Source organism: Mobula birostris, chromosome 16 (assembly GCF_030028105.1).
Source record: "Mobula birostris isolate sMobBir1 chromosome 16, sMobBir1.hap1, whole genome shotgun sequence".
NCBI lineage: Eukaryota > Metazoa > Chordata > Chondrichthyes > Myliobatiformes > Myliobatidae > Mobula > Mobula birostris.
In genome coordinates this window covers 73,962,040-73,985,490 of record NC_092385.1, presented here as the reverse complement: position 1 = coordinate 73,985,490, position 23,451 = coordinate 73,962,040, and the positions used below count along the sequence as shown (strand labels likewise).

At 44.6% G+C, this 23,451-nt stretch overlaps 1 protein-coding gene across 1 annotated transcript in view; it reads left to right on the top strand.

Annotated features, from left to right (window-relative positions):
- Positions 1–23,451, top strand: part of LOC140210888 (copine-9-like) — a 562,459-nt gene that overhangs the window by 519,715 nt on the left and 19,293 nt on the right. Inside the window, exons 17-18 of the mRNA XM_072280144.1 lie at positions 7,726–7,828; positions 15,769–15,826. Of these exons, the coding sequence (XP_072136245.1) occupies positions 7,726–7,828; positions 15,769–15,826 (161 nt within the window). The remainder of the gene's footprint in view (positions 1–7,725; positions 7,829–15,768; positions 15,827–23,451) is intronic.

Below are 23,451 nucleotides of genomic sequence, written 5' to 3'. Positions count from 1 at the left end.
GGAAGAGGGCCAAGGGTGGGTTATTGGCACCTTAAAACTGGTTGAGATGAGGCTCGTCAGCTGTGGCTGACAGCTCATCTAGGAGAAGGGAAACTCGGATCTCTCATGTCCGCTGCCTCATGGTTACAACTACTCATGGGGAAGGCTTCAGGAGTAAACCCTGAGAAAATAATCTGGAGCTGAAGTCCCTAAGGTGATCCAACATTAAGTTCAATGCTAACTAGCAACTCCTGCAATGCCACTGGTGTCAAATTGTATCGGTCTCCGCCGTTCCTTTGGATATAACAGCTATATGGAGTAGGGGAGCCTGTTGCATGGGCAACAGCTTTGTCTCCATATTGTACTGCCCTGCCTTATATACCAGCTTGCGTATTGACTTTGACAGCTAGAACACAATATCCGTGGTCGACCACAACCAACAGAGGGCCATTAGGTATCTGATTATGGTCCCTGGAAGAAAGTACAGATATTTCTTTCACTGATACGTTGATCACACTGGCCACTTCATGAGAGTGCCTCCGGAAGGAAAAATCAACCTTGATGCACAATGAAAGATGAGCAGATTTCCAGACTTAATAGGATTAGTCTTCCACAAAGTCTAGTGCTTGTCCAGACCATATATTTCTTACAGAGTGACAGACTAACAGAGCAAACAAAGAGGCCCTCCAGCTTGTCCATCAATTAAGATGCCAATTTGACGCATATGCTTCTAAACAGTTCTTATCCATACACCTGCACAAACATATTTTAAATGTTGTCATTGTACCAACCTGAACTACCTCCCCTGGCAGCTTTGTCCACATATACACCATCTGCTGCATGAAGAAGCTACCATCCATGTCCCAATTAAATCTTCTCCTCTCACCTTAAACCTATTTCCTCCTGCTGCTTGATTCCCTATCACTGGGGGAAATGTCTGTGCATTCACCCTCCCTGTGCCCCTCTTGCTTTCATAAGTCACCCTTCAAACTCTTGCACTCCAAGGAATAAAATCGTAGCCCTCTATTACCCTCTATTCCCTTCATTGTACAAACTAATCAAATAATTTTTTCCCTGCCTATTATGCCACTGACATTTAGCGCAGCAATGAAGGGCCACCATCTCTAGCAATGCTGAGGGCTTTTTTCAGTAGCCAGCAGCTTCCTCTCGTTCTTCACCACTGTCAGCCATGCAGGTCCTGGGTGGAGACTCAGGAATACCATCGCACTCAGATGTAGAAGGGTCCTTCTTTGCTGTTTCGGTAACAGTTTTCTGTGATCAGTCAGGGTTGTTGAACCCCCCGAACCTGAAGAACTGGAGGACCATTCTTAGTCTGGGCTCCACCCTTTGACCTGTTTGGTGTGGATGACCCTGTCAAGAGCCAAAGCATAAAGCCCTGACTCCAGACGGCATATCGCTGAGGCATGCAAGCCTCCAAACCATGACGAGGTTGTGGAGGAAACAAATGATGTAGCCATCAAAATGGTTTGAAAGTTACTCAGATTCAGATTCAGATTTAAGGTTAAACATACAGTGAAGTGCATCCTTTCTGTTAACAGCCAACACACCCTAATGCTGTAATGGAGGAAGGGCAGCCCTCAAGAGGGGACAAATGAGGACCTTGGATGTGAATCCCAAACACTGAACCTCGTACTCCAGTCTCACTGATTCTCATACCTAACGGGTCACTGGCCCTTGTGCCTCCTGCCCAGAACCCAGTGATAGTTCACTGACCCTGGTGAGTGGCGGGGGGGGGAGGGAAGGTATGGATTTCACTAGCCCTCATCCTCACTGGTCTGCCAGCCTGACATCTCACCACAGATGTCCTGGCCTTCAAACGTGGAGCGGAGGATTAGACTCCAGCCTGACCTCTAACTCCCCACATCCCTGTGCATAAACCCTAAACTGACCCCTAATTCAGAATCAGAATCAGGTTTATTATCACCGACATGTGTCGTGAAATTTGTTAATTTAACAGCAGCAGTTCAATGCAATACATAATCTAGAAAGAAAAATAAATAAATCAATTGCAGTAAGTATATACAATACATGTATATTAAATAGATTTGAAATAGTGCAAAAACAGAAATGATATATATTAAAAATAGTGAGGTTGTGTTCATGGATTCAATGTCTACTTAGGAACTGAATGGCGGAGGGGAGGAAGCTGTTCCTGAAAAACCCCTAATTCTCCCCTCTCTCCCCTTGTTGTTCCATCGAGCCTGCTCCGCTATTCAATAAGATCATGGCTGATCTGGCCATGGACTCATCTCCACCTACCTGCCTATTCCCCATAACCCTTAATTCCCCTACTATGAAAAAATCTATCCAACCTTGTCTTAAATATATTTACTCAGATAGCCTCCACTGCTTCATTAGGCAGAGAATTCCACAGATTCACCACTCTCTGGCAAAAGCAGTTCTTCCTCCTCTCCATCCTAAATCTGGTCCCCTGAATCTTGAGGCTATGTCCCCTAGTTATAGTCTCACCTACCAGTGGAAACAACTTTCCAGTCTCTATCTTATCTATGCAACACTCACAACACGCTGGAGGAACTCAGCAGGTCGGGCAGCATCCGTGGAAATGATCAGTCAACGTTTCGGGCCGGAACTCTTTGTCAGTACTCAATCCTATCTATCTTATAGAAACATAGAAACATAGAAAATAGGTGCAGGAGTAGGCCATTTGGCCCTTCGAGCCTGCACCGCCATTTATTATGATCATGGCTGATCATCCAACTCAGAACCCCGCCCCAGCCTTCCCTCCATACCCCCTGATCCCCGTAGCCACAAGGGCCATATCTAACTCCCTCTATTATCTATTCCTTTCAAAATTTTATATGTTTCTATGAGATCTCCTCTCATTCTTCTGAATTCGAGCAAGTACAATCCCAGGTGACTCAATCTCTTCTCACAGTCTAATCCCCTCATCTCTGGAATAAATCTGGTGAACCTCCTCTGCACCACCTCCAAAGCCAGTGTATCCTTCCTCAAGTAAGGAGACTAGAACTGGACATAGTACTCCGGGTGCGGCCTCACCAGTACTCTGTACAGTTGCAGCATAACCTCCATGCTTTTAAATTCAATCCCTCTAGCAATGAAGACCAACATTCCATTTGCCTTCTTGATAGCCTGCTGCACCTGCAAACCAGTCTTTTGTGATTCATGCACAAGCACTCCCAAATCCCTCTGCACAGCAGCATACTGCAATCTTTTACCATTTAAATAATAATCTGCTCTTTCATCCTTCCTTCCAAAGTGAATGACCTCTCATTTACCCACTTTGTACTCCATCTGCCAGACCCTAGCCCACTCATTTAACCTATCTATATCTCTCTGCAGACTCTCCATATCTTCTGCCCAACTTGCTTTTCCACTAAATTTAAATTTCCATTAAATTTTCTGCATGACATTTGCTGTCTTCCAATCCACTGGGACCTGCCCAGAATCCAACGAATTTTGGTAAATTGTCGTCAAACCCTCTACTATAAGTTCTGCCATTTCTTTCAGTATCCTGGGATGTATTCAATCAGGACCCAGGGGACTTATCTGTCTTCAGGTCCACAAGGTTGCTCAGCACTAACTCTAGTGATAGTTATTGTATTGAGGTCCTCACCTCCCATCGCATCCATAATACCTCTCTTTGACATGTTAGATGTGTCCTGCATTGTGAAGACCGACACAAGATAGTCATTCAAAGCCTCTGCCATTTCCTCATTACCTAATATCAATTCAACCGTCTCATCCTCCAAGGAACCTATGTTCACTTTAGCCATGTTTTTCTGCTTTATATAATTATAAAAATATTTACTATCCATTTTTATATTTTGTGCCAGTTTACTTTCATAATCTAGCTTCACTTTCTTTTTTGCTTGCTTAATGGTTCTTTGTTGCTTTTTAAAGTTTTCCCAATCTTCCAGTTCCCACTACTATTGGTGACTTCGTATGTATGAGCTTCTAGTTTGATGCCTTCTTTTATTTCCTTAATTATCCAAAGCTGGCTCTCCCCACGCGTACTGTCCTTGCTTTTAACGTTGAGCACCGTGAAAATTTTATTTGAAAGTCTTCCACCGTTCCTCAACCATCTCATCATATGGCCTATATTCCCAGTCTACACTAGCCAAATCCTCCTTCATCCCATTGTAGTCTCCATTGTTTAGGCATAATACACTGGCTTTTGATCAAACTATTGCACCCTCCATTTGCAAGAGAAGCACACTCTTTCCAAGATGATCCCTAACTGTAAGATTACTACTTTTACCTGATTCATTACACAGGACCAGATCTAAGACAACACATTCCCTTATAGGTTCAGTAACATGGTGTTCAAGAAAGCCATTACGGATGCATTCTATGAAGTCCACCTCAAAGCTGCCTTAACAAACTTGATCATCCAATCTATAGAACAAAGAACATAGAATAGCACAGCACAGTACAGGCCCTTCAGCCCACAATGTTGTGCCAACCCTCAAACCCTGCCTCCCATATAAGCCCCCACCTTAAATTCCTCCATATACCTGTATAGTAGTCTCTTAAACTTCACGAGTGTATCTGTCTCCACCACTGACTCAGGCAGTGCATTCCATGCACCAACCACTCTCTGAGTAAAAAACCTTCCTCTAATATCCCTCTTGAACTTCCCACCCCTTACCTTAAAGCCATGTCCTCTTGTATTGAGCAGTGGTGCCCTGGGGAAGAGGCGCTGGCTATCCACTCTATCTATTCCTCTTATTATCTTGTACACCTCTATCATGTCTCCTGTCATCCTCCTTCTCTCCAAAGAGTAAAGCCCTAGCTCCCTCAATCTCTGATCGTAATACATACTCTCTAAACCAGGCAGCATCCTGGTAAATCTCCTCTGTACCCTTTCCAATGCTTCTACATCCTTCCTATAGTGAGGTGACCAGAACTGGACACAGTACTCCAAGTGTGGCCTAACCAGAGTTTTATAGAGCTGCATCATTACATCGCGACTCTTAAACTCTATCCCTCGACTTATGAAAGCTAACACCCCATAAGCTTTCTTAACTACCCTATCCACCTGTGAGGCAACTTTCAGGGATCTGTGGACATGTACCCCCAGATCCTTCTGCTCCTCCACACTACCAAGTATCCTGCCATTTACTTTGTACTCTGCCTTGGAGTTTGTCCTTCCAAAGTGTACCACTTCACACTTCTCCGGGTTGAACTCCATCTGCTACTTCTCAGCCCACTTCTGCATCCTATCAATGTCTCTCTGCAATCTTTGACAATCCTCTACACTATCTACAACACCACCAACCTTGGTGTCATCTGCAAACTTGCCAACACACTCTTCTACCCCCACATCCAGGTCGTTAATAAAAATCACGAAAAGTAGAGGCCCCAGAACAGATCCTTATGGGACACCTCTAGTCACAATCCTCCAATCTGAATGTACTCCCTCCACCACGACCCTCTACCTTCTTCAGGCAAGCCAATTCTGAATCCACCTGGCCAAACTTCCCTGAACCCCATGCCTTCTGACATTCTGAATAAGCCTACGGTGTGGAACCTTGTCAAATGCCTTACTAAAATCCATATAGATCACATCCACTGCACTACCCTCATCTATATGCCTGGTCACCTCCTCAAAGAACTCTGTCAGGCTTGTTAGACATCATCTGCCCTTCACAAAGCCATGCTGACTGTCCTTGATCAAACCATGATTCTCTAAATGCCCAGAGATCCTATCTCTAAGAATCTTCTCCAACAGCTTTCCCACCACAGACGTAAGGCTCACTGGTCTAAAATTACCCGGACTATCCCTACTACCTTTTTTGAACAAGGGGACAACATTTGCCTCCAATCCTCCGGAACCATTCCCATGGACAACGAGGACATAAAGATCCTAGCCAGAGGCTCAGCAATCTCTTCCCTCACCTCGTGGAGCAGCCTGGGGAATATTCCGTCAGGCCCCGGGGACTTATCTGTCCTAATGTATTCTAACAACTCCAACACCTCCTCTCCCTTAATATCAACATGCTCCAGAACATCAACCTCACTCATATTGTCCTCACCATTGTCAAATTCCCTCTCATTGGTGAATACCGAAGAGAAGTATTCATTGAGGACCTCGCTCACTTCCACAGCCTCCAGGCACATCTTCCCACCTTTATCTCTAATCGGTTCTACCTTCACTCCTGTCATCCTTTCTTTCTTCACATAATTGAAGAATGCCTTGGTGTTTTCCTTTACCCTGCTCGCCAAGGCCTTCTCATGCCCCATTCTTGCTCTTCTCAGCCCCTTCTTAAGCTCCTTTCTTGCTTCCCTATATTCCTCAATAGACCCATCTGATCCCTGCTTCCTAAACCTCATGTATGCTGCCTTCTTCCACCTGACTAGATTTTCCATCTCACTTGTCACCCATGGTTCCTTCACCCTACCATTCTTTATCTTCCTCACCGGGACTAATTTATCCCTAACATCCTGCAAGAGATCTCTAAACATCGACCACATGTCCTTAGTACATTTCCCAGCAAAAATATCATCCCAATTCACAACCACAAACCAAAGTCCCCCACAATAACTGCTGTTCCTTTCTTAGATGCCTCAGATATTTCTCCGTTTATTACCTGTGCCACTGAAATGTTATTATTTAGTGGCCTCTAGACGACTCCCACAAGTGATTTTTTTTTTCCCTTTTACTCTTCCTCTTCTCTGCCCAGATGGATTCAACATTCTGCTCCTTAGATCTTATATCGTCTCTCACTATCATCCCAATCTCATCGTCATTCAGAGCTCTATCCCACCTCCCTGACCTTCCTAATATCCTTCCATATTATCTGATATCCTTGGGTATTTAATCCCCTATCCTGTCCATCCTGCAACCACGTTTCTGTAATGACCACTAAATCATATCCCTTTGTACTAATTTGTGCCACAAATGTCAAATTCTGAGCCATTAGCTCGACCGAGACCACAGTTTGATGCCATCTTGACTGGAATTGTGTTCTAAGGAAGTTAACAGGATGGATTTACACCTCCTTGTAATTGTGTTAGCAACTGGGATTGTGCACAAATATTCTCTGCTCGCTTGGAGGGCCATCTTGTTTCACACACTCACCAGATTCCTCCTCTCTGCTTTCTAACCTTTAATCACTCAGATTTCAGCAGTGTGGCCGGCCCCAGCAATGCCACATTTGGCATCATCTCCAGGGCTCTCCATGCTGACAATCCGTGTGTGATCCCTACTTACCCAGAGGTCCATGATAGTCCCTTACCTTCTGCTGTTTGAGATACAACCCGAAAAATATGTCTGAGAGATTACTGCTGCAATCCCGAAATTGCCACACTGACTGGCAGTCCAGTCAGTTTCTAAAACCAGCACACACAGAAGAGAATATTCAGTTTATGCTTCTTGACAAAGAGATAGGAAGTAACATGGACTGGGCCCCAGGGTAGCGTAGCAGTGAGCAACGCTATCACAGTTCAGGGCGTCGGAGTTTGGAGTTCAACTCCAGCGTCCTCTGTATGGAGTTTCTACAGCCCATGGAGCGCGTGGGTTTTTTCTGGGTGCTCCAGTTTCCTCCCACAATCAGAAGGTGTACCGGTTAGTAGATTAATAACTAACCGCAAATTGTCCCCTGATTAGGCCAGGGTTTAATCAGTGGGATGCGGACAGCATGTCTCGAAAGATGGGAGGGGCCTATTCCACGCTGCAACTCTAAATAAACATGAAATAAAATAATAGAGCATTGCTCTAACGAAAATGTGTTTGTGTTGCAGGTGCGCAGCACCAGTGACCGATGGCTCCCAGTATTTTGTGCTGTTGATTATCACCGACGGCGTGATCTCCGACATGGTACAAACTAAAGAAGCCATTGTTAACGTGAGTGGCAAAGACTAGGAAACTTTGTTTAATATGCTTTGATCAAACTGATTATGTAGGCTTTACAAATGGAGGTAGATCGAATGTATGACTTAGGGTCAGGAATATGTCATTTGGTCCATCAAGCTTAGTCTATTGTATTATATACACAAAAGATTCTGCAGATGTTTGAAATCCAGACCAACACACAAAATGCTGAAGGAACTGAACAGGTTGGGAAATTAATAAACAGTCAACCTTTCGGCCAAGATCCTTCATCAGGATTGGAAAGGAAAGGAATCATAATACTCTATTACATTTTCTTCTAACACTGAAGGATTATCTTGTAATTGGTTTAATATTGTTTCATACAGAAATACAGTGAAAAACTTTGTTTTGCAAGCTACCAAAACAGATCATTTCAAAACATAAGTACATTGAGGTGGGACCAGGAGAAAAGCAATAAGAGAATGCAGAATATAATGTTTCAGTTACAGAGAAGGTGCAGGATAGTCAGAAACTAAGGTGTACCACACACAAAATGCTGAAGGAACTCAGTAGGTCAGGCAGCATTGATGAAAGTGAATGAACAGTTGACGTTTCAGGCTGAGACTCTTCATCGGGACTGAAAAGGAAGGGGGAAGATGGCAGAATAAAAAGGCGAGGAGATGGGAAGGAGGACAAGCTGGAAGGTGATAGGTGAAGCCAGGTGGGTGGGAAGGATAAAGAGCTGGAGAAGAAAGAATCTGATAGGAGAGGAGAGTGGATCGTGGGAGAAAGGGAAGAAGGAGTGGCACCAGGGGACAGTGATAGGCAGGTGAGAAAAAGAAGTAAAAGGTCAGGGTGGGGAATGGAAGAAGGAGGAAGGGGGAAGGACAAGGGAAAAAACAAAGAAAAACATTACCGGAAGGAGAAATCAATGCTCATGGCATCAGGTTGGAGGCTGCCTAGACAGAACGTAGGACGTCACTCCTCCACCTCAATGTGATAGTTTGAGAGATGAAAAGTTCATCTTTAAAGTACAAGAGATCTACTCAAGAATCTTATAACATTGGGATAGAAGCTTTCTTTGAGCCTGGTGGTGAGTGTTATCAAGCTTTTGTATCTTCTGCCTGATAGGAGATGGGAAGAAGATAAAATCATCAGGGGGAAGGGCTTTTAATTGTTCTGCCTGCTTGCCAAAGGCAGTGAGAAGTATTGGCACGTTCATGGAGGGGAGCCTCGTTTCCTTGATGTGCTGAGCTGGGTCCACAGCTCTGCAGTTTCTTGTGGGATTGGACATCTATGGCAACATCCAGAGTAATCCCGTGATCTCCACTTTACTGCCTGTAACCTGTTCATTCACACAGTGTCACCAACACTCCCCAGATCCTCCCAGCAGCTGCACAGACAAGAGGCAATTTACAGTTACCACCAAACCAGCACTTCTTTGGGATGTGGAAGGAAACCAAAGCATCAGAAGAAAGTCATTTGCCTACAGGGAGAATGTGCAAACTTCACACAGACAGTACTGGAAGCCAGGGCCAAACCATTGTCATTGGAGCCACAAGATAGTTGTACTACCTGCTGCGTCACCTTGCTTCCAAAAAACTATGGCCTGTTTAAGAGACATAGAAATTTACAATCGTCCTTTATTATCTTGTCTGAAAGGCAGCACTTGTGTAGTTGGGGAGAAATCAATTAAAGAGGCCTGTAGATAGATGTGCAATATTGAAAGCATGAAGTTCTTCTTGTGACCATATCAACACTCATCCCTCAACTAGCCTTACTTGAAATAGTATAGTCACAAGTTTTGTTGTCCCTAGGCTATAGTTCTGTACATCTTGTCTGTTAAATCTGCCTACATAACAATGAGTGCTGTTCTAAAGAACAGTGGATTCCAGTTAATTGGGACACATTGGGACTAGTACATTTTGGCTTATTAAGTGAGTAACAAATAATGTGTTTAAATGAAATACAGAACAAATTAGAACATTATCAATACTACTACAGTACTATAAAACTGTGTTTTAGTTCCTAATAGTTATCGAAGAAGGAATTCATGCAGTGTACATGTTCTTTTGATTGTAAGTGAACAAAATCAGCACTGACACTATGTAGATAATAGACTGCCTTCATATAGTGCTATCAATGATTGCAAATCCTCCAAATCTTCATTTTCACTGTAACATTCAAGATGATTGTCGATACCTTCAAGTTCTTCATAGTTTCTGACTTGTTGAGGTAGTGAAATTGTTTCATTTTCACTCCCAGCTGATTCTGGTATCTCAGCTTGAAACCTTGAAACTGCAGAGAGCAAAACAGTTCTGAATTGCCTTACTGCTAATCTCTCATCAACTATCAGTGACAAAAATCACTGCTTTTTGAAAACAAGCACATGCAACTGATGCTATTTAAAAATTATTGGCTATAAGCATGGTGTAGTGTTCAACAGCCACACAAGTGCACGTGTTTGACATGAGCTAGAAGCAGTTCAACAATAGTCTACTGCCCCAATTAAGCAGCATAATGTCTCAAATAAACAAGACAGGTTTTATGGAAGTGCTTCGCCTATGATCAAAGGAACTCAAAATTAGTGAGATGTCATTCTAAAGGCGTCCATTAGTCTTGCGAGACCATGGATCTGCACCTGGAAAGTCTTCACTCTCCAGGGCGCAGGCCTGGGCAAAGTTGTATGGAAGCCCATGCTGCAAGTCTCTCCACGACACCAATGTTGTCCAAGGGAAGGATGTCATTAATGCAAAAGAATCTACAGAACATATCTAGGTTGCTGCAACTATGCAGAGAGAGGTAATACCATAAAGCCTAACTGAATAATTAAAAAAACAAGTATCCAAAGTTGAGAGTGCCCTTTATTCTTCTGCCCCTTCTTGGGCCATCCCTGAAGATCAGAGATGACTTGCTTCCACTCCAGTTGTATGGGTTCCCTATTGACTAATGGGGACCATGTGGCCCAGTTAACCACGTGTTTTACAAAAGGCTTGAAGTTTTGATCTTAGAGTCACAAAGACATACAGCACCGAAACAGTCCCTTTATCGCTATTCCCCCATGTCCATGCTAACCGTCACTCATCTTCACTACTCCCATTTACAGTTCCATCCTCAGATGCCCTTTTCATCTGTCAAAACCCAGGTTGGCACCCTGATGATATAGGTAGAATTCACCGTCAAAGTCTGGCTTTGCTGAGAGGGGGCTCCTGAGGTATGGAAAGTGGTCCAGATTTTCTAGCATCACATCATTCTTTTGAAAGGTAGTGCTGTACATTTGGAGCAGGGTGGTAGAACTACTTTCTTTTGTAGTTAGGTCCATCCTTTCTGCTTCAGTGAAGGAGTCCTTGCCTCAAGGAAAAGAAACCACAATAATCTGTACACCTGCAAAATGCTGGAGGAACTCAGCAGGCCAGGCAGCATCTACGGAAGAGAGTACAGTTGCCATTTCAAGTCGAGACCCTTCAGCAGGCCTGGAGAGAAAAAAAAGAGGATTCAGAGTTAGAAGGTGGGGGAAGGGAAGGAGAAACACAGGGTGATAGGTGAAACTGGGTGGGGGAGGGGTGAAGTAACGAGTTGGGAAATTGATTGGTGAAAGAGATACAGGGCTGGAGAAGAGGGAATCCAATAGTAGAAGACAGTAGACTGTGGAAGAAAGAGAAAGGGACGTGGGGAGGAGCACCAGAGGGAGGCGATGGGCAGGAAGGAGATATGGTGAGAGAGGGAAAAGGGGATAGGGAATAGAGAAGTGGGGGGGGGACATTAGCATAAGTTCAAGAAATCAATGTTCATGCCATCAGTTTGGAGGCTACTCAGACAGAATATACGATGTTGCTCCTCCAGCCTGTGTGAGGCCTCATTACGACAGTGGAGGAGGCCATGGATGAACTTACTGGAATGAAAATGCGAATTGGAATTAAACTGAGTGGGCACTGGAAGATCCTGCTTTTTCTGGCAGATAGAGTGTAGGAGCTTGGCGAAGCAGTCACCCAATCTACGTTGGGTCTCATCGGTGTACAGGAGGCCACACCGGGAGCACCGGATACAATAGATGACCCAACAGACACACAAGTGAAGTGTCGCCTCACCTGGAAGGACTGTTTGAGCTCTGAATGATAGTGAGGGAGGAGATGTATGAGCAGGTGTAGCACTGGTTCCACTTGCAAGAACAAGGACCGGGGGGAGATCAGTGGGGAGGGACATCTGGACAAGGGAAACGCATAGGAATCGATCCCTGCAAAAAGCAGAAAGTGGGGGATTGGGAAAGATTTGCTTAGTGGTGGGATCCCACTGGAGATGGCAGAAGATACAGAGAATTATGTGGTGGACCTGGAGACTGGTGGGGTGGTCACCTATCATTCTGTGTTTCTTTCTCCCCTTCCCCACCGTCTAACTCAGATTCCTCGTCCTCATTCTCCAGTCCTGGTGAAGGGTCTTGGCCTGAAACATCAACTGTACTCTTTTCCGTAGATGCTGCCTGGCCTACTGAGTTCCTCCAGCATTTTGTGTGTGTGTGTTGCTCGAATTTCCAGCATCTGCAGATTTTCTCCTGTTTGTAATTGGAATACTCTGTTCACCACCCATTCTCCAGTTCAAGACACAATGAGCAATAGAAATGCAAGAAGGATGCAGGATGTAAGAAGTATATTCAGAAAGGTTAATAGCTTGCTAGCCTTTGAATCAAAGAACTAGTACATAAAATGGAGGAAATTTTGCTCTTCATATAATAAGCTAGGATCAGATATATGTCAGATATATGCTGCTGGGCAACAATTTTTAGGAAGGGGTATATTGAAAGGATTGTAGTGGAGATTAACCAGGTAAAATTGTGAAAATAGATTGCAGTGTCTATTTTTTTTAAATGATTGTAATATATTGTTGATTGATTATTTGTTTGAGTTTTTAGAATGTTGAAGTAATTGGTTCTTTAAGATTGTCATGGGCAGGGGAAATGGTGGGGATAAGCTCCCACTACCTACTGAATGCTCCCAATAACATGCGTCTCAAATAGCCTCTGACAACCAAGTCCAGCTCCTGGCCTTCGCATGTGGCTTAACTATAAGCCTGGAAGAGGGAACAGGAGAAGGGACAAAGACGAGTTACTGGCACCTTAAAACCAGTCACTTCGGGTAGGTTAGGCTCGTCAGCCATGACTGCCTGCTCATCTGGCAGAAGGAAAACTCGGATCTCAATCCTCTGCTGTCTTGTGGCTATACCCACTTATGGGGAAGGCAGTAAACTCCAAGGTAAGAATCCTGAGCTGGAATCCCCAAGGCAGACCAATATTGAGTTCAACGCTGACTGGCAACTCCCGTTATGATGCCGTTGATGCCAAATTGTATCGGTCTCTGCTGTTGCACAGGATTCATCAGCTGTGTGGAGATGGGGAGCCTGCTGCATGGGCAACAGTTTGCTCTCCATATTGTACTGCTCTGGCTTGTATACCAACTTGCATATCAAAGGAGGACCTCGTGAAGCAATTCATAAGCTAGTTCAAAGAACTTACTTCTAAAGATGGGTTGGGCAATTCCTGGCTTGTGTTTTGTAAATGGTGGACAGGTCTTGGAGATCCAGAACAAAAGCCACTCACTGCTAAGTATCTAGCTTTAGACATGGTACTGTAGCCACAGCTTGTTGTTCATTTGTACTACTGCTCCGCTTAATCATTAGCCTTAGTTCTAAGTGGCTATCAGTATAAGGAGTGCATGGGAGGAAAAAGATCAGGAAGGCACATGGTGAAGCAAAACTCTGAGCAACTTCAATTTAATTTTGAAATTGCAACTGGTTCCACAACATTTCTCTTCTCTTTGTTCAAGAACTTGGGTTGAAAGTGTAATTTAATGACGTCAGAGAAACACCACTGCACCAGAGTTTCGCTTTGGAGGAGATGTTTGCTAATCGGTAGAGTAACTGAAGTCATAGAGTACTAGAGCTCTGCAGCACAAAACAGGCCCTTTGGCCCATCTAGTCCGTGCTGAAATATAATTCATCCCAGTCCCTTTGAATTGCACTCAGCCTTTAGCTCTCAATACCCCTCCCATCCATGTCTGTATCCAAATTTCTCTTAAATGTTGAAATCAAACCTTCCACTTCCAGTGGCAGCTCATTCTCCACTATCACCACTCTCTGAGTGACGAGGTTCCCCTTAAATATTTCACCTTTCACCCCTTAAGCTATGACCTCTAGTTCAAGTCTTAGCCAACCTCAGTGGAAAAAGCTTACTTGCATTAACCCTATCTTTACCCTTAATAATTTTGTAGACCTCCATCAAATCTCCCCTCTGTGTTCTATGGTCCAGGGAACAAGGTCCTAGCATGTTCAGTCTTTCCTTATAACTCAGGTCCTCAAGTCCTGGCAATATCCTTGTAATTATTCTCCGTACTAAAGGTGGTCAGTCCTTTTATAACCCAACTTTGAGAGACCTTAACGAGACTTAAAATATCAACATTTGGGATATTTAAATTCTTTGGAACAGAAAGAAGTTTAGGTTTAATTTTAACTTAACATAGGAAAGTGATAATGTCAGGTCAGATGTCTTTTGACCTCAATTTGAATAAAATTGGACTAAATATGAAACAGGCCTATGACTTGAACAAGTCCTGCTTGTGCTGGGCACATTAGATTCGAATTAGATTCAAAGCTACATTTTGTTTTATTTTTAGGCAATTGACCCTGATCAACTAATCTTTTCCACATTGACTTAACCCTCATAAATAGATGGCAGAGTTCAATGAGTTGGGTCAGCATCTGTTTCCACTGAAATAAAACATTTCATAAATTGGAGGCCTAATGACAAGTGAAAATGTCTTCTTATATGTAGATTTGGCATCAGTTTAAAAGTATGTAAGGTGGAATCAGATTTTTAAAATACAGAATAATAAACAATAGTTAAGAAATAATTTTCTTGTATTGAAATTATGGATATTTCATTGAATTATGTAAAAGGAAAGGCTTAGCTTGCCCCAACCAATTTTGAAACTTCATTTCTGTAATGGTAGATACAGTTAGCCCCTGTGATCCATAGCATTAGGGTAAAGCAATGTACACCTGGAGAATAAGGAAATCACCGCAAATTCACTAACTGAAAATTCGCATTAGTTAAACAGGAAATAATAAAGTCAAAACTTACATCTTGCAGACAAAATACACATGTGAACTGTAAGGTAGTTCTGAATAAGCCAGGGTAGAGTCCAGACGTAGGTACTTGGTTAAGACTAAGCCAAAGGGTGAAGATTTCACCCTCAGAATAAACCAGAGAGGTGAAGCTTTACCCTCAGAAGAAGCCCGGGGGGTGGGGGGGGGGGGGGCCGGTGAAGCTTCCTTTAATTCATAGTGTCTAAAATGCAGGCACTTAAGAGAGGGAGTTGTCTTCATGAACTACAGTAGTGATTCGATGTAATCATAGCATCTGGATCTGAGTGAAGACCAACCTAAATAAGGATACGGCATTTCTGCAATAAAGAACAGGAATTAATCAACTGGATTTTTATTTGAAACTGATGGCTATGTAGTAACATTTATGTGCTTACCATTTTATCTACAAATTCTTAGGAGCTGTTTTAAATTCTAAAAATGCCATTGTCGCATTTAGAATCATATTTACTGATCTATAATGCAATTGCTACACTACTCATGGTTTAATATTTTAGCACAAAAATTGAATAAACAAGTTTAAAACATCAATTACACAAGAAATTCTGCAGATGCTGGAAATCCAAAGCAACAAACACAAAATGCTGGAGGAGCTCAGCAGGTCAGGCAGCATCTATAGAAATGAACAACAGTCGACGTTTTGGGCCGAGACCATTCTTCAGCACTGGGAAGGAAGAGGGAAGGTACTGGGGGGAGGGAAAGGATAGCTAGAACGTGATAGTTGAAGCCTATTAAAAACATCAATTATTTTTCATGCCTAGCTATGAAAAAAACGATAGAATATTGGATTACTTATACTGCCTCATCTTTAAATTAAACAGGCCTCAGTCCTTCCGATGTCAATAATTATCGTTGGAGTAGGACCTGCAGAGTTTGATGGTGAGTATTCTGTAAATATGGCATCACTGCAGAAAATGTACTGAAATCACCTGTTATTATGAGCAGGTTCCAATCATTTGAAGGAGATCACTTCAACCAGATGATGTTTTGATGGATCTTTCAAGAGACTTTTATAGAGCTGATGACATTTAGAGGAATATATTTCCACCTTTTCAGAGTTAGCCTTAAGAAGATGGAAGTCATGTATCACCAGGAACCCTGTGAATGATACAGTTACTTTTAATAAGGGTGTCTTACATTTGCATAATATCCCACCATTTGCTATTCAGTACAGGTTGCCTCTGCACAGACAGACAGTGGCAATCCAATTCAATTTTATGAATTAAGTAACCAAGTTTTTGCAAATTTGTTGCCTAGCTTTCCCCTATACAGCAACGGACAGGAATTTGAACATGGCATGTAAGAGACAACTCCACCCATTTTTCAATAGACATCTACAAGTCAGCTATTTCAGTGAGGATTTCTAAGCACTAGGAAAGCTAGGAAAGAAAGTCTTAATCACAGTTCCTTCTTTATTTCAGGAAATCCCATCATTAACCTTGTTTTTATTAGTCAAGGCTTTGAGTTCAAAAGTCAAGAGAACGTCGCAACTTTATAAATCTCTGGTTATGCCAGATCTGGATTATTGCATAACAGTTCTGGTCACTCCTCTATTGGAAGGATGTTGAGGCTTTGGAATAGGTGCAGAAGAGGTTTACCAGGATGCTGCCTGGTTTAGAGGCCATGTGCTGTCATGACAGGGTGGACAAACTTGGGCTGCTTCCTCTGGAGCACTGGAGACTGAAGGGAGATCTAACACATGGCTACATGATTATGAGAGACATAGAGTGAACAGAGAGTATCAGTTTCCCAGGGTTGAAATGTCTAATACCAGGGGGCATGCATTGAAGGTGAGAGAGGGTAGATTAAAAGGGGGATGTGAGGGGTAAGTTTTTTACTCAGAGAGTGGTGGATGCCTGGTATGGTGGTAGAGACAAATACACTGGAGGCTTTTAAGAGCTATTTGGATTGGCACATGGATGTAATGAAGATGGAGGGGTATGGATATTGTGTAGGTAGCAGGGTTTAGTGTTTGACTGTTTCTGGTTGGGTTTTTAGTTGGTTCAGCACAACATTGTGGACTGAATGGCCTGTATCTGTACTGTACTGTTCTATGTTCTGTGTTTAATGTTCCCATTAAAATCTTATAACTGATACAAAATATTCTGAATCATTTATGTTATTTATAGCTACTTTTGTTTTTAATACATGCATTTATTTTCCCAGTTTTCTTCACCCTGTGGTGAAGGTGGCAGTAATGTGGCTGTGGGATCCAAGGTTAACAGCAGTCCACTGCTGTCTTTTCTGCATCTTAGATTTCTCCATGAGTGTCACTGTTCCCAGGTACTTGATTTTCGTAGCACACTCAGTGCTATATTAACTTACAATATGCATTGCTAGCAAAGATATTTCCCATCCTCACTCCAGCTTTAACATGTGGGCCGCTGTTCTGAAATCAGCTACCACCACAGAACACATACACTCTCCGAATGAAGAGTGATCAATGACTCACCATCATGTCAGGTTGGGCACTGACCTCCTTAGCCGTCAGCAAAGGGCCCAAATCTGTTGTTTACTCCATCATCGTCAGCAGTAGCATTCATACAAGCACAAAGGATTCAGCAGGTGCTGGAAATCCAGAGGAACACACATAATATGCTGGAGGCACTCAAGAAGCCAGGCTGTATTTATGGAGCAGAGTTAAACAGCTCATATTTTAGCCCATCAGGTCTGGAAAGGAAGGGGGAAGAAGCTAAATTAGGAAGGTGGGGGAGGGGAACACGTACAAGCTGACAGCTGATAAGTGAAACAAGTTGAGGGGACATGGTGGGTGGTGAACAGAGGGGGGAATGAAGTGAGATGCTGAGAGGTGATAGATGGAAAAGGTAAAGTGCTGAGGCAGAAGGAATCTATAGGAGAGGATAGTAGACCATGGAAGAAAGGGAAGGAGGAGGGACACCAGAGAGAGGGAATAGGCAGGTGAGGAGAAGAGAAGGGGTGAGAGGGGAAACAGAATGGAGAGTGGAAAGGGGGAGAAGGGAAACCAGGGAGAAATTACTGGAAGTTAGAGAAATTGACTTACATGTCATTAGGTTTGGGGCTACCTACATGGAATGAGTTGCATTCATAATATCTCTAAGTGTAGACTTCAAATTCATCTGTAATCCAGTATGAAGGTGCTTCAGGCAGTCTACATTGTCATGAACACTGGTGATATGCACTGTCTTTCCTATTCCCTCCAATAGTTCTAGGGTAAAAGTCCAAACTGAACCACATCCTAAATATTTTAAGCAAATTCCAGTTTTCAGACTACACCAGGAAATGGGGTATGGTGCAATTTCAGAATGCCACCTTGAATCAACCAGAAGGCGGGCCATCAGCTGAGGTAATATGCTAATGCTTGGCTGCTGAATATTCATGTTGCATTTATTAGGTGTCATTTTGTAGGACTCATTAATACCTTTGTAATGCTAACTACAGCAAAGAAATACCAATAAACACACATAAAGTCTCTTCATTTTCGACTCCAAAAACTGCTCAAGGAATAATCAAAATGTCATACAGTCAAAGAGTGCTACACAGAAACAGGCCTTTTGATTGATCTAATCCATGCCACCCAACCCGCATCTCGGCCATAGTCCTCTATATCCTTCCCATCCGTGTACTTAACCAAACATCTCTTAAACGTTGCAGTCAAACCTGCATCCGTCACTTCTGCTGGCAGTTCATTCCACACTCTGAGTGAGAACTTCCCCCTTAGGTTTCAATTAAATATATTACCTTTCACTCTTAACTCATGACGTCTATTTCTAGTTTCACCCAACCTTACTGGAAAAAGCCTGCTTGTATGCACCCTATTTATACCTCCTCATAATTTTGTATACCTCTATCAAATCTCCCCTCACTCTCCTATGCTCCAGGAGAAAATTTCTATCCTTCTGTTTATAATTCAGGTCCTCAAGTCCTGGCAACATCCTTGCAATTTTTTTCTGTATTCTTTAAATCTTATTGGTATCTTTCCTGTATGTAGGTGACCAGAACTGTACACAAATTCTAACTTAACATCCTAATTCCTGTACTTAATACCCTGAATTTTTAAGACCAATGTTCCAAAAGCTTTCTTTACAACACTACCTACCTGTGACAGGAATTGTGGATCTGTATTCTCAGAATCCTCTGTTCTACCGCACTCTTCAGTGCCCTACCGTTCACTGTGTTTGTCCTCATAAAATGCAGCACCTCACACTTCTCTGCATTAAATTCCACCTTCCGGTTGTCAGCTAATTTTTCTATAAGACCTACGTCAGTGAAACCACTACCTCGGTCATAGGAGATCTTCCTGTAAATTTGGGGCATTCCATCCTCCATGATATTTCCACTTTGACATGCAGGATGCCAAATGATAATTATACTCACAAAATAATTTGCAAGACTGGAAAATATATTTGCATTGCTGAAGTAAATGATCTTTATTTTTCTTGATGTTGGCACTTAATTTTTCATTAATCATTGTGCCAATTTTCATTTTGTTCTCCTAATGCCATTATTGGTCTGTAGGTCTTCTTGGTGGAAGAATGACCTGGACCAGTGTAACTCAGGGACTTGAGCTATATTTTTTCTCTTTATGACTGTATGTTTTTCTGAATTAATAACTATATGTGCTGTTTGTGGTGTTTGCTATGTGCACTATACTGTGTGCTGTTGTTAATTGTTCTGCGGCTTGGCCTCAGGAGAGGACTGTTTTGCTTGGCTGTAGTCATGTATGGTTGAACGATAATTAAACTTGAATTGAGCAGTGGGAATTTTATCTCTCTGAATTATTTGGAAAGAAAGAACCTGTGAAGTAGCGTGAAAGCTGATCTATATTCACCTCAAATGCATCTGCAAGATGATATTTCCAGACCTCTCTTCTGCAGATATTTGATAATAATGATGGTTCTACCTTATCTACATATCCGCGATGTCAAGCCCAAAAGTTGCTGATATTCTTGGAAACAGAATCAGATGCAGCTTTATCATTGCCATATTTCATGAAATTTGTTGGTTTGTGGCAGCAGTCCAGTGTAATATGTAAAAAAATATATGTTACAGTAATACATGAAAAATTTAAAAAAAAGCAAAATGGTAAGGTAGTGTTCATGGATTCATAGACCATTCAGAAATCTGATGGTGGACGGGAACAAGCTCTTCCTAAAGCACTGAGTGTGTGTCTTCAGGCTCCTGTACCTCCTTCTCGATGGTAGTAATGAGAAGACGGCATGTTCTGGATAGCGGGGGTTCCTTAATGATGCATGTCACCTTCTTGAGGATGTTTTTAAGAAGATGCACTTGATGGTGGGGAGGCTAGAGCCCCTGATGGAACTGGCTGAGTTTACAACCTTCTGCAGCTTTTTCCAATCCCATGCATTGGCGCCTCCATAGCAGGTGCCTAATGAAGTGTTGTGTGGCTCACCCGAAGTCTTCTAATGAAAACTTTTAATGTTCTTGCTGAAAGAAAGAAGACTTAGTGATGACCAGCCATTACAGCCTCCATGCACTGTAAAACACAAGGTGAAGCAGGATCATTTGTCAATTTTATCGTCATCTGCCCAAGTACGTGCGCAGATTCCGTGAAAATCTTATTTACCACAGCATTACAGAGACATAGCATTTGAAACACAGCATTCACAAGAAAATCATAAACTGAGCATTAATTATACCAAAATGTGCAGTAAAGAGCAGCCTTACCAACTGCATTACTGCTTGTTTTGGAAACTGCTCTGTGACAGGCAGGAAAGTTCTACGTGGGTAGTCAAAACTGCCCGATGCGTCACTAGCACCAGCCTACCTGCCATCAAAAACGTATATGCAAAGAGAAAGGTGCCAGAAAAGAGCCAGTAACATCATGAAGGATCGCACATACCCTGCTCATGGACTCTTGTCTCACCCCTTCAGGGAGGAGGCTATGAGGAGCAATCCCTGCCAGGACCTCCAAGCTCAAAAACAGTTCCTTTCCCCAAGCAGTAAGACTGATCAATATCTCCCCTGCCCCCACTAATTCCAACACTTCTTTATTATTTAGGCGATCTTACGTGTTTATGTTTACAGTATTACATGTTTTTTATTATTATTGTGTTCTTTATCTTTTGTGGGTTTTTTTGTGCTGCATCGGATCTGAAGTAACAAGTATTTCATCCTCCTTACACTTGTGTACAGGAAATTACATTAAACAATCATGAATATTGAACAAAGAATACAATTACAACCAAAATAAAGCAAAGATCATTGTAAGGCAGAATGGTCATAGTGCAGCTGTACTGAGTTGGTGATTTGGGTTGTGGGGGTTAGTTCAAGAATTGAGCAGTGAAGGAAAGCAGCTGGTCTTGTACCTGCTGGTGCAGAACTCCAGGCATCTGTACTTCCTGCCTGAAAGTAGTTGTGGGAGGTTGGCATGGCCGCGATGGTGAGAATCCTTGCTTTCAGAGGTTGGTGTGGCCGCGGTGGTGAGAATCCTTGCTGACAGAGGTTGGCGTGGCCGCGGTGGTGAGAATCCTTGCTGACAGAGGTTGGCGTGGCCGCGATGGTGAGAATCCTTGCTAACAGAGGTTGGCGTGGCCGCGGTGGTGAGGATCCTTGCTGACAGAGGTTGGCGTGGCCGCGATGGTGAGAATCCTTGCTGACAGAGGTTGGCGTGGCCGCGGTGGTGAGAATCCTTGCTGACAGAGGTTGGCGTGGCCGCGATGGTGAGAATCCTTGCTGACAGAGGTTGGCGTGGCCGCGATGGTGAGAATCCTTGCCGACAGAGGATAGCGTGGCTGCAGTGGTGAGAATCCTTGCTGACAGAGGTTGGCGTGGCCGCGGTGGTGAGGATCCTTGCTGACAGAGGTTGGCATGGCCGCGATGGTGAGGATCCTTGCTGACAGAGGTTGGCGTGGCCGCGGTGGGAAGATCCTTGCTGACAGAGGTTGGCGTGGCCGCGGTGGTGAGAATCCTTGCTGACAGAGGTTGGCGTGGCCGCGGTGGTGAGGATCCTTGCTGACGGAGGTTGGCGTGGCCGCGGTGGTGAGGATCCTTGCTGACAGAGGTTGGCGTGGCCGCGGTGGTGAGGATCCCTGCTGACGGAGGTTGGCGTGATCGCGGTGGTGAGGATCCCTGCTGACAGAGGTTGGCGTGGCCGCGGTGGTGAGAATCCTTGCTGACGGAGGTTGGCGTGGCTGCGGTGGTGAGGATCCTTGCTGACGGAGGTTGGCGTGGCCGCGGTGGTGAGAATCCTTGCTGACGGAGGTTGGCGTGGCCGCGATGGTGAGGATCCTTGCTGACGGAGGTTGGCGTGGCCGCGGTGGTGAGAATCCTTGCTGACGGAGGTTGGCGCGGCCGCGGTGGTGAGAATCTTTGCTGACAGAGGTTGGCGTGGCCGCGATGGTGAGGATCCTTGCTGACAGAGGTTGGCGGGGCCGCGGTGGTGAGAATCCTTGCTGACAGAGGTTGGCGTGGCCACGGTGGTGAGGATCCTTGCTGACAGAGGTTGGCGTGGCCGCGGTGGTGAGAATCCTTGCTGACAGAGGTTGGCGTGGCCGCGGTGGTGAGAATCCTTGCTGACAGAGGTTGGCGTGGCCGCGGTGGTGAGAATCCTTGCTGACAGAGGTTGGCGTGGCCGCGATGGTGAGAATCCTTGCTGACAGAGGTTGGCGTGGCCGCGATGGTGAGAATCCTTGCCGACAGAGGATAGCGTGGCTGCAGTGGTGAGAATCCTTGCTGACAGAGGTTGGCGTGGCCGCGGTGGTGAGGATCCTTGCTGACAGAGGTTGGCATGGCCGCGATGGTGAGGATCCTTGCTGACAGAGGTTGGCGTGGCCGCGGTGGGAAGATCCTTGCTGACAGAGGTTGGCGTGGCCGCGGTGGTGAGAATCCTTGCTGACAGAGGTTGGCGTGGCCGCGGTGGTGAGGATCCTTGCTGACGGAGGTTGGCGTGGCCGCGGTGGTGAGGATCCTTGCTGACAGAGGTTGGCGTGGCCGCGGTGGTGAGGATCCCTGCTGACGGAGGTTGGCGTGATCGCGGTGGTGAGGATCCCTGCTGACAGAGGTTGGCGTGGCCGCGGTGGTGAGAATCCTTGCTGACGGAGGTTGGCGTGGCTGCGGTGGTGAGGATCCTTGCTGACGGAGGTTGGCGTGGCCGCGGTGGTGAGAATCCTTGCTGACGGAGGTTGGCGTGGCCGCGATGGTGAGGATCCTTGCTGACGGAGGTTGGCGTGGCCGCGGTGGTGAGAATCCTTGCTGACGGAGGTTGGCGCGGCCGCGGTGGTGAGAATCTTTGCTGACAGAGGTTGGCGTGGCCGCGATGGTGAGGATCCTTGCTGACAGAGGTTGGCGGGGCCGCGGTGGTGAGAATCCTTGCTGACAGAGGTTGGCGTGGCCACGGTGGTGAGGATCCTTGCTGACAGAGGTTGGCGTGGCCGCGGTGGTGAGAATCCTTGCTGACAGAGGTTGGCGTGGCCGCGGTGGTGAGAATCCTTGCTGACAGAGGTTGGCGTGGCCGCGGTGGTGAGAATCCTTGCTGACAGAGGTTGGCGTGGCCGCGGTGGTGA